The sequence below is a fragment of the Protomyctophum bolini genome (assembly GCF_963924005.1).
Source record: "Protomyctophum bolini genome assembly, chromosome: 1".
In the NCBI taxonomy this organism is placed as follows: domain Eukaryota; kingdom Metazoa; phylum Chordata; class Actinopteri; order Myctophiformes; family Myctophidae; genus Protomyctophum; species Protomyctophum bolini.
In genome coordinates this window covers 31,120,595-31,133,363 of record NC_137862.1, presented here as the reverse complement: position 1 = coordinate 31,133,363, position 12,769 = coordinate 31,120,595, and the positions used below count along the sequence as shown (strand labels likewise).

The following is a 12,769-nucleotide window of genomic DNA, read 5'->3' as shown; positions in this document are numbered from 1 at the left end:
GTGATTAACAGCAAACTATACTTGGCCCTAATTGCATTGTCTCCCTTATACCTAATCTTATTTATCTTTTATATTGTTGTTGTTGAAATGTTAAAATAGCTAATTTACATTGACGTGTTGTGAGCTTGTAGATAGACTATTTTCAATATTTAAAAATGTTTTTCAAAATCGTAAAAAACATGAAATATGATTTAGGCACAAATCACAATGGATAATAAAGCATATTGAAACACATCCAGAACCTTACGTGAACACAAGCTGTAACGAATGGAAACACATCCAGAAGAACCCATGCAATAGGTTTCTCAGCATGGAACGGTCCACTCAGTCCTTGAAGTGGAAAAGAGCTATTGCATATCGTTGTTGTTGTTGTTGTTGTTGGGGCAGAAAACCTCTTATCTCCATATTCTAACTTTTTGTGCTTTTTCCATACATGAACACCATACTTGATCACTAGTACAGTCACACAAAAGCATCCAAAGCAGCAGATCTAGGAGCTCGAAATGCCGCGCAAATTGACACGCTTCGAGCTGATCGGTTTGCTATACTTTTAAAGCTTTTGAATTTGAATCATGAAAAGCAACAGTTTTGGACACATGAGGTTTCCACCCAACAGAGACGATAATAAAGTTGTGCTAAGTGATCCAACCGTGTGTGGCTACTATAGGTATTTGTATTTATTTGAACTCAGTTCACGCAGAGGCCTGCACATGTCTTGAAGAGGTCTGCACGACTGTATCATTGATTCTGTATTTTACACAAAACACATTTGTCTGGCAGTGAGAAGAACCATAGCTATGTACTTAATATACTACGCTTAAAGGAGGGTCAGCTTGTTTCAGGTTAATCTTCGAGAAATGTAATGAGGTAGTGTTGTGGATCCCCACCAAATGAAAGCCTTACTACTGTATAATTGTTATTTAATACAACATTAGAGAGAGAACATCACATTAGTAGAAGTTTTGTCCACTTATACTGACTACGGTATCAAGAAAATAGAAATACAGCAGAGCTTTGATCAGGGCATCTATGAAAAAGATAGGTCACTCTCAATGGCCTTCCCTGAATAAATAAAGTTAAAAGAGAAAGAAATAAGTGGTTCAAACAGCCATTCTTAGCTGTTTTGTCCTCTGCTATCCTGCATTTGTGTCCTGTCCTCCTCTAGCAGAAAGTGACACTACCACTGTATCCTGCTCCTGTCAAGGGAAGCCCCCTGAAGGATGGACTAACAGTTATTTATGGCCTGTTGTGTTTGGAGCCAGGCCCCTGCTGAACTGATCTCCCTTTTCAGCGGTTGGGGGGGGGGGTGTGTGTGTGTGTGTGTGTGTGACCACCGTCCTGCTCCGCAGATACATTCCATGCTGCTTCTTTACCTGACTCTTTCTGTCTGGAGGCTCTCTGTCTGTTAGACACTGCAACAAGACAGTGTTCATTGCGATTTTGTCAACTGAAACTGAACTGAACTGAAACTACGACAGCAAACAAAAAATGACTTCAACCAAGACTAAGGGCTATATCTTGCACCACCCCTTAAAACACATTCCCTGCCGGCATGTTTTCGGCACCTCAGTAGCCCTTGCCAGGCAAAAATTACTACATGACTATAAATTGCGGGTCCTTCGACCGGCCACTTAAACCGGAAGTAAGAGCGCATCCTGTTTGTCGCTCAATCAGGTCCCAGACTAGCATGCAAGATGATAATATGCTAACCGGAGAGATAATGTGTTCTCGAAATGTGTGTCGAATCGATCTACAACCACAAAAAGTGAAAGTGCATTTTGATGCAAAATTGCAAATAAATTAAACCAAATTGACCCGTACCGTTTCCATTTGGTACAGCATGGAATTGCAGACAGCATCTTATCCAACAATACCACAATATTCTAATTGTTCAGTCTGAGAGGCTAAATCTCATAAGATGGTGGTCCGTGGCTCAAATGACGAATAATGGGCCTTGATATGAAAAGGGATGAACACTATTCTACATTGTAGGCTACTATTGCTACTTTTACTAAACAAAACAGAACTGACTACTACCACTGACAGACAGCTGAAGTAACTGCATTCTCATTTTAGAGGGTCAGACCACGTTATGCGTCTCTCTCTCTCTCTCTCTGGACCCAATTTATCTCAAATGCCATTTGTCCTGCTGTGCTGCTGATGATGTGAAAGGCCTCGTTGTGTGTAAAGCAATTTGCTTCTTATTTTTCACCCAACCCTGACCTCACCTTTCTAGACTGTACATCCTGATTGGTTCTTTGGTGCTACACCCCGTTCTCTCTCAGTCTGCTCTTTGACCCCTATACGTATTGTCTGTCCAGTTTTATTAGTTGGAAACATACAGTAGGCTATATAACATTAATTGCTTTTCGGACCGATATAGGAATTGAAGTTTCTGGATAGCAATCACGGCCAGGAATACTATAGGTCCTTAAATGACTCTCACTTTGAGAGAAAGCAGAAAACGTTTTGGATCATTCCCAGTATTGCGGTTGATTCAGTTCCATTGCCTACATTGCATTTATTAGGGGTGGGACGATATGGGTACCTCACGATGCGATATATATATCGCGATATTAGACCCTCGATAGCGATAATATCACAATATTATATATATTGCGATATTTGTGATATATAGATATATTGTATGAAATTTCATCAACTATATAACACTACAAAATATTTGGAACTGAAAAAAACGCTATTGTCATGCTCAGACACAGGGAGGGACACACACATAGCTGTCTATAGTGGTTGCACCACTCAAACACTAAATTAATAATACTCAATAAACTCCCCCTTTACCTCATACCCTCATCATAATACCTCACAAACACCACCAACTGACCATTATCACTGGTATCATCATAATACCTCACAAACACCACCAACTGACCATTATCACTGGTATACCTCACAAACACCACCAACTGACCATTATCACTGGTATCATCATAATACCTCACAAACACCACCAACTGACCATTATCACTGGTATCAGTGCCATGGACTTGTCCACTGCTGGGGAAATGCATTTTGTATTCCCACAAAGCTGTTTGGACAAATCACCATCCAGTAATTCAGTACTTCTGGTTGCTGAGGAATCTGAGAGTGGGATTTGCTTTATTTTAGCTGTCATTTCCTCCTTTTCTAAACACGTTGTTCATCGCTTCATTATGAACAACATTTAAAATTTAATTTTTACGATAGATATTTTAATAATAGTTATCGATTATTTATCGTGGGAGGACGTATCGATATATATCGATATTTTGATATTTCAGCACACCCCTAGCATTTATTAGGGGAAAGCCCATATGGTTTTTCTACTGTCTAGTACAGCAATATGGTAGAGGGTCATGGGAAAGAATGAAGAACTGAAGCCGTCACCATCATTCGTCAAAGGACCACTGACCTTAAAGGTAGAGTCAGTGATTTCACTTAATTCAAATATCACTTATTTTTTTGTTTTGTTGTGATAATCCTCTCTACTATAGAGTGTGCTGACCATATAAGGAGTTCCTCCCTGTCCCCAGTTAACCCCTGGGGGTCAAAAAACCTTAGGTTTCGTTTTTGTTCTCTATCCTGATTGGATGAAAGCTTGTGTCCCAAGGCAAAAACGAAACCTAAAGGTTTTTGACTGAAATCACTGACACCCCCTTTAAGATCTCCCAGTTAGATGATTGGATCTACTCGTGGGATTTCTGTAGGCTGGTTAACCACTCCTTGAAATCTCATTTCCATTAATTTGTGCGGAAGAGTCTGGACCCTGCTAATGCATGGTTGGCTGCGGGAGTAGTGTTGACAGACAACCCTTTCAGCCAATCAGTGTAACAAAAAGCGGCGTCATCTCCAGTCTCCAACCAGGGAATTGTGTTAGCTGTTGTTGAGTTGCTGGCTACTCGATAACTGATAGATCTCCGATTTTCTCTGTAGAGACCGCGGCAGTCCAATGGATGCTAAAGCAGCAACAGCTAGGCTGGAGAAGTCACCTCTGAGTTCTCCTCCAGTGGTGGTGAGCCTAGCGGGGCCGGTAGAGCTTCTGCTGGGTGCTGGCATGATTGCTGGTGTATGCACTGCTGTGCCATGGTGGTAGCCTATACAGGTTTATACGCTTCCTCGCGTCGAAAATAAGTTTGCCCTGTTTTTTCTCATAGTGCCATTGCTGTCTCTCTGCTGTCTCATAAATCAAATGAAGAATGAGGCCGGGGCATTGTGTGTGCGCCTGCGTGCTGTTTATATGCCATGATGACGTGAAAACCGGTTCTGTGAATGGGGATGCAGTCAGACACATTTCACACTTGAGGCCTTGAATAGGCCTATAGGGGGTAGGGGGCAGCGGTGGCCGAACGGTTTGCGGAGCGGTCTTGATATCGGAAGGTCGCTAGTTCGTATCCCTGGACCGGCACGTTAAAATTACCACCGTTGAAGTGCCCTTGAACAAGGCATTGAACCCCTACCATGAAATGTTCTATGAGCAGCGCCTGGCTGTAAACAAGGTCTTGAGCTTAGTCCAGTTACCCTGGGTAAACATAGTAACTTTCTTTCTTATATAGCAAAGCAATACACACAAAAGTCGCTTGGTTGAGGGGAGGCACAGCGTAACTGCGAGAGGCTTTTGCCTGGCCGTGCCTTCAGTGAATCCGCGCTTGTTTAGAACAGAACAGAATGTCTTGTATTGGCTTTTGTGGCATGGGGGGGCTGACTTAACCCATTAAGACCTGAGGTCCAGATTCTACAAATGTCTTCTAATTCCTAACAGTTTTCTGAAAATCTCCTGTTGCCGTCAGTGGTGCTTAAACTCTTTAATGGAAAGGACCCCCAAAATTATGTATTTTGCCACAAACCCCCTTCAAAAATAGCAGATCTACAAGCTCATAGAGCAGCACGAAGTGATGCGCCATGAGTTTATATTTTCTATTTTTGAATAGCCTAGCCACGGTTCACATGCCGCTCGTACTTCATGTTTGCCCAATAATAAAAGGAATTTTTATCCGAGCTGTTTTTTTGCCATATGCTTTCAACTACGCGCCCCTATCGGTCGGGAGGCACTCTGAAAAACTGGGTGTGTTCGACATAGGCAATAGGCATGCTGACCTCACTACCAAGCGAGTGGGCTCCCGATGTGCAACTGTGAGTTTTCCGAACGCACCCCGTTTGAGAAAAATAGCCAGGTCGCTTGGATAAAAATGTATTTTATTAAACAACGTGGAATGCAGCAACACCCGTGCTGCATTCCACATTGTTTAATAAAAGACAAAGACACACGTTGTGAGTACTTTATATTTGAAATCTGAATGTGTATGTACATGTTTTCACTGTAAATGTAACAATCACGTGAAACTGGCTTCAGTTGCGTCATGACTGTCATAATTATGACAATCATGTTTTAGGGCTAGAATAGCCTTTTCTTATTTTTTTTTAATGCTTTTTAGCTCAAATGTAAAATGACAGACGCTTTCCCGGACAGAGCGGGTTAAGCATGCAGTCACACATTCCCTGAGGCAACGGGAACTAATAGGACACAGTGTTAGGTGTGAATGGGCATCGATCCATTCACTGGACCCTCCTCACCGAGTGAAGTCTTGGCCACAAATCTGCTTCGCTGTTCGCTTCTAGGATACACAGGTCATCAATATGTACACGGACAAATGTGTCCATGGCACATTTTACATTTTGTATTTTACACATGGGCCGTGACACTAGGTCAGACTCCAGAGGGGCGTGGCACTAGGTTAGACTCCAGAGAGGACTGCGAGGTCTCTCCCTATCCATCAACGATTGTTCAGACAGTGTCCCAGTTAAACCTCTTAAACCCCAGGGGGGTCCAGGAGGAAAAATCAAAAATATAGGAATTGGAACCTGAGACCTTGACCAGCCCCATTTACCCGCTGAGAGCTGTTCATGAGGTGGACAGCCGCTTTTTTTGTTTTGTTTATTTGTTTATTTGCTGGCGGGGGATTGGGGCTTAAGAGGTGACCTAAGGGAGAAGCCAGACTGTCTCAACCTTCACAGGACAATAAAAACAGAGAGCCACCTGCCCACTATACTAAGAAAGCAGAGACACATACATCCCACAGATGAGCCAAAAGTGAGTTTGAAACTCAAACTCAAAAAGCCAATGGAATGCAACCACCCTAAGGACTACTATCTGTACCGAGTAGACGTAGATCTGTACACGTTAGACCACGTGTAAACAGAGCTTTGTATCATTGTTGTAGCATTGTTAAGGTGGTTGCACACTGGACGCGTAAAAATCGGAAAATCGCGCCCGGTGTGTGGGGACCTTTATATAGTACTGTCTGTATATACAGTATCCTGTTTTTGCAGGGGAAACTACGGATGGAAAGTAGCTTTTGGCAAATCCGGCATTTTTCTACAAGCTCATGTGTTTATTGTTTTCATCGATGTGCACTGTCCCAACAAAATAAAGAAACTGGCGGAACAGCCAGTTGAATAATAACATTGCGGCTCTACAGTATCCTGAATAGTATGCCATTTGGCTTGTAGTTTTCTTTCAGTGAGCCAACAACACTCTACCGCAAGTCAAACACCAGAAAACCGGCACTCCTGCCAGCATTGCCTTTACCCATAACATGGGATATGAAGCCGAAAAATACTATTTTCTGTTCCCAGACAGCGTTTTTGGTGAAAACAAGCTATATTCATGCAACTGCCAATAAATAAAGAACGGAGCATCGCAGAAAAACACTTTTTCTCTTGATGAAAGTAGAGACTCTTCTTTCTATATATTTGGTGTGTACATCGTCATAGAACTAAATATCCTATGGGTCTTGAAGGATTAATACAAACGCTGGTGTGTGCATACGGTTATAGAGAGACTCTGGTGGTTAATGGGTTTTAAAGAATCTTTAGTTTTGCATTATTCTACATCTCCTTGGATGATACCTCTGTCCTCTCCTCTCCTTCTTGCTCGGGGATGGGTCTAAGGCGTGAGGAAATGACACGAGTGGAGGGTGGAAGTTTGAGTACTGGGATCTGGCTATTGGGATTAGCCAAATATGCCTGTCATGGATGAGCAGGACCCCACGCAAAATGTGTGGACATTCCTTTAGTCCCATGAGCAGGTTGGTGGTGCCTTGCATGGTTTCCTCTGCCGTGTGTGAATGTGTGTGAAATACATCGTAAAGTGCTTTGGAGAAAAGCACTATATATACTGTAAATGCAGTCCATATACCTCTATACTGTACTGTAAATGCAGTCCACCGAGTACAGTCATATACCTCTATACTGTAATATACTGTAAATGCAGTCCACTGAGTACAGTCATATACCTCTATACTGTAATATACTGTAAATGCAGTCCAATGAGTACAGTCATATACCTCTATACTGTAATATACTGTAAATGCAGTCCACTGAGTACAGTCATATACCTCTATACTGTAATATATACTGTAAATGCAGTCCACTGAGTCCGGTCCATATACCTCTATACTGTAATATATACTGTAAATGCAGTCCACTGAGTCCAGTCCATATACCTCTATACTGTAATATATAATGTAAATGCAGTCCACTGAGTCCAGTCCATATACCTCTATACTGTAATATACTGTAAATGCAGTCCACTGAGTCCAGTCCATATACCTCTATACTGTAATATATACTGTAAATGCAGTCCACTGAGTCCAGTCCATATACCTCTATACTGTAATATACTGTAAATGCAGTCCACTGAGTCCAGTCCATATACCTCTATACTGTAATATACTGTAAATGCAGTCCACTGAGTCCAGTCCATATACCTCTATACTGTAATATATAATGTAAATGCAGTCCACTGAGTCCAGTCCATATACCTCTATACTGTAATATATAATGTAAATGCAGTCCACTGAGTCCAGTCCATATACCTCTATACTGTATCGGCTGAGCCAGTGGAGGCAGTGGTGGAAGAAGTGAGTTAAAGTACAGTATTCTGAAGTTGACTGAAGTATATGACATGAAAGTATTCTTACAGTACCAAAGTGAAAGTAAAAAAAGCCTAACTTTTTCCACAAATACCTGATCATATCGTGACCCGTTGTGAGCTTTCAATGCTGACGTATAAAACAGCACTTAATTGGTTAATGTATGTTTTGTAATACTCTACTAAATATACAAAGTAACTTGCAACTAAAGTATTACAAGTATTGTAGTGGAGAGTACAATATGTGCCTTAAAACGTTGTAAATGCACTTTGCACCACTGGTCAGGTTAAGTGGAGGTCCTTTAAAATAAGTATAATGATCAAGTGGTTGAGATCGTGCATAAATACATTTTCTGCTATTGCTTCTAATTGACTGTAACTGTTCTGTAAATTCGATCATCAGAACAGGATTTAATACAATGTAATATGGGCAAATGTTTTTGCCCATTAACAAGGCACCACTTTAAATTTGACAACCAGCTAAGTGAAAGTGTTGATCATTCTGTCTCTGTATCGAATACAATATGCACACTAATTACCTCGGAAACCAGGAGGGAACAAAATATTTTAAATCTCCTTCAAGCCGGGTGATCTGTCAATCAAGTTTAACCACTTGAACCCCAGGCAGCATCCCTATTCAGATGCTGGGGCTCAGAAGAACATGTGGAGTGAGGCATTTCTGACCCTGTAGGTTGACTATTTTGTAGTCAGGTATGAGGCTGTTTTACCAAACTTAGGGGTTTTATAAGCGGTGAATGGCTGCTTCACTCCACAGTGTCACTTACAGACTAGTCACAATTATTAGTTGATTCACTAACTAATCACAATTCATTTTGCATAATTCCACAAACTGTTGACAGACAGACGCGTTTAGTGTCACACACACACACACACACACACACACACACACACACACACACACACACACACACACACACACACACACACACACACACACACACACACACACACACACACACACACACACACACACACACACACACACACACAATACAGAACCTCCTGGCGAACACTACAGCACCCAACAGCATGATGCTATACAGTATGCTAATGCTATACTCTCTATCAAACATGCACAAATAACTGTGCTCACTCACGAGAAAACACACACACACACACACACAGACACTCGTTTGTCTGTTCATTGTGTGCGTGTGCGCGTGCGTGTGCGCGTGTGTGTGTGGTGTGTGTGAAATATAAATGGATATAAATGCATCATACTGACTGACTGATAATTAATATGGTGTGGTCACTGGAGGGAAGCAGTGTTGATCAGCTCTGGATTAACGTTCCCAAAGACAATTTAATCTCTCTTCCTGCAGCTGAGCTGTTTCGTCTGTCCGTCTATCTGTCTGTCCATCTTTCAACTCCACAAAGAGTGAGTGAGTGTTTCCATCACATAGCTGGAGAAGCGTCCACAGCCAGTCAGTCACCTTCATGTTCCGCCTTAGCTTTAGGTTAAGATTCTCATAGAAGTATTTGATCTATTTTCACATTTTCATGTCTACGAGAGTCGAACATGTACCAATGCAAAATGCACGGCGCTTACCCTTTCGCCCGAAATGTTAAAGAGGCCTGCGGGGTGCTTGTGCAATGTACTGTATTAGTCCATAATATTTCTCGTCTGTGGCCGGTTCCCAATGACGGTAGTGAGGGTGAAAGCCGGAATTACGCTTAATGTAAACAGGAAGTATGGCGTATGGCCAAAATTGCGTTGGGTTGCAGCCAAAATATTCTGGAGGCTACTCCAGAGATTAAAAATAAATAAATAAAAGTTTCACACACGCTGGCTCCAAATGCAGTTTGATTAATTGACGTTTTCAACGTGAAAGTAAGTCACACACACACACACACACACACACACACACACACACAGTAGCGAATCAGCTCATCCATACCTGCCAACACTCCCGATGGTCATGGGAGACTTCCAACAGTATTTATTTTTACCTTTACTCGTGCTGTGCTCCCATTGATCACTAATTCCTCCCATTAAGCTTGTGATTTCATGTGAAAAGCATGTGCATTTACAACCCTGCCTGGCGTGCCTCTGCACTGGGCTCAAACCCACTCCTCAGTCTGTTGCTGAAAAGTGGAAATGGATGAAACCGAATTACACTTCTAAATCTCAGTCCACTTGGTGCAAGAGTTTCCCATTTGGAACTGCAACACATCCATATTGTTCTGCTAGCCATGCACGCACGCACGCACATCAAAGGGGGCTTGAGCCCCTGCTCTTTTACCCATCTGTAAAAAACGTCATCTCCAGACCATTAATGCAGCATTCATGGTGCCCTTTTTATGCCATACCCGAAGGTAGCATTCAGGAGCATTCTCTCAACAGGATCCAAGCTCTCAACGTGTTCAGCTTGTATTTTCGAATATACCACACACACACACACACATCTCGCATTGTTTGCACTTGATATTGACCTTTCACCACTCATCTGTACATTTTCCTGTAAATAAATTGTATTGCGAGCTATGAAGTAGAGTCTGTAGTGTAGTAGGTTCATATGGGGTCATTGTGAATAGACTATGTGCAAACGTAGCCAGGAAATCTCTCTCTTTTTCACAACTCAACTTGTGTATGCTCATGCAGCCAATACAAAGTTATACATCAGTGTAATGCAGGAGACAAATCTGCGAAAACCTTCAGACGATATGTATTCAAGAACTGAATTCTAGGTTAAAATGTCAATGCCCAGCACCGTGGATGTGAGTTTGAATCCACTGCTGTGTATCCGGCTTGGCGAGTCTCTATTATACGAACACAATTGGCCCGTGTTGACAGCATTGACAACACACAGATATGGGTGGGGAGGAATCAACAGCGGTGGAAAGTAAATAATTACATTTACTCAAGTACTGTACCCCGTTTGGACGGGGTACATTACTTGTCAATTCATTAAATCAATTAATTTGAAAAAAGTGGAGACGACAGCACATGGCTCTAGGCTGCCAGTGTATGACTTACTGCCCAAATCTGAGATTAGTTGTGCTAAAATAAAAAAACACACCAGCTAACTCGATGACTCAACTATAGAAATATTGAAGTAGATTATATCAGATTATATCACTTTTGTCTGAGATATTTGGTTTGTGTTTGCACCGTTTGTTTTACATCACCATTACATCACCATATCAACATGAGTTAGACTTTAATATATTAGTGCCCCGCACTTCACACGGGTGTGATTTTTACTTAAGTAAAACATTTAAATACTTTTTAACTGGCGACTGAATTGGGGAGAAAAAAAAGTGTGTTTATAGTAATTAATTTAGCCAGATGACCTATGACCCCTAACAGGAGCCACTATACTCACAGTGAGAAGCAGCGGGCGACTCTCCTTGACAGCGCCGACGCAGCCCAGACAGCCGATCACCATGACAACGGTTCCCACGGCGATGAGCAGGTTGGCGGCGGAGAGCGAGGGCAGCGACGATGACAGCGTGGCGAAGTTCCCCTGGGTCACCGAGAGCCACACCCCCACGCCCAGCAGGCCACACCCTCCCAGCTAGAAGAGAGACAGAGAGGAGACACACCAACACATTAACCAAAACCCACACAGCTGGAAGAGAGACAGAGAGGAGACACACCAACACATTAACCAAAACCCACACCCCCACAGCTGGAAGAGAGACAGAGAGGAGACACACCAACACATTAACCAAAACCCACACAGCTGGAAGAGAGACAGAGAGGAGACACACCAACACATTAACCAAAACCCACACCCCCACAGCTGGAAGAGAGACAGAGAGGAGACACACCAACACATTAACCAAAACCCACACAGCTGGAAGAGAGACAGAGAGGAGACACACCAACACATTAACCAAAACCCACACCCCCACAGCTGGAAGAGAGACAGGGAGGAGACACACCAACACATTAACCAAAACCCACACCCCCACAGCTGGAAGAGAGACAGAGAGGAGACACACCAACACAGGCTTCTGTGGTTCACCAACCTATGAGCCAAAATTCCACCATAGAGAAGTTATGAGCTACTTTCTGTGACTAACTTCTGTGCAGTGAGTGTTTGCGTTTGGAACCCTCCTTGGAAACACTCAACGGTCCTGCATACCACCTGTTTCGAAATTGCACATAATGCGGGAGGCAGCAGGATGCTGTGTCAAAATGAGCGCTTCCTAAATCGAACAGTTCACCTGCATGGAAATGTATTGACAAAAAGTAGCTCATAACATCTATGGTCTACGCCTACGGTGGATTTCTATGAAACAAAAACTTGAGCAAAGTTGAGTTCAACTTCTTTTAATACAATCAGATAGGACTTTACTGTTGGCATGAACGGGCTGTCAAGGGTTGGTATTGCAACTCTGATACCAGATAGCACTGCAGTCCCTAACTTATTTTTCAAATCTTGAAAAAAAGCAGAAAAGTGTTCACATTGTCAGAGCGTGTTAATCTTAATGATCAATGAATCGATTGTGTTCTGGCTGGGATCAATGTTGTATACTTTAAGTTCATATTTATCTGCATCACAATGAAAACTTTCTTTTAACTGGTTTTAAAGAAAAACTAAATCTGATCTTAGTGTTTTGGCTGATTATTTGGGGTTCCTCACGGCCCACGAGGGCCCTCCAGTAGTGAGCTATTTTGTGGACTATTTGAAGTTGAAGTACAAAAAAGAGCTTAAGTGGTAAAGATCCACACATCGGAGAGTATGTTCAGATGTATCTGGAACACATACAGTATGTATAATACAGCATGCGCGCGCGCACGCACGCGCACGCACGCACACGCACACGCGCACACACACACACACACACACACACACACACACACAC

The 12,769-nt window shown here is 42.5% G+C and overlaps 1 protein-coding gene across 1 annotated transcript in view; it reads right to left on the bottom strand.

Annotated features, from left to right (window-relative positions):
* Positions 1-12,769, bottom strand: part of LOC308320502 (tetraspanin-4-like) — a gene marked incomplete at its 5' end in the record, with an annotated part of 169,415 nt that overhangs the window by 63,484 nt on the left and 93,162 nt on the right. The window contains one exon of the mRNA XM_080770961.1: positions 11,281-11,472. Within this exon, the coding sequence (XP_080627087.1) occupies positions 11,281-11,472 (192 nt within the window). The remainder of the gene's footprint in view (positions 1-11,280; positions 11,473-12,769) is intronic.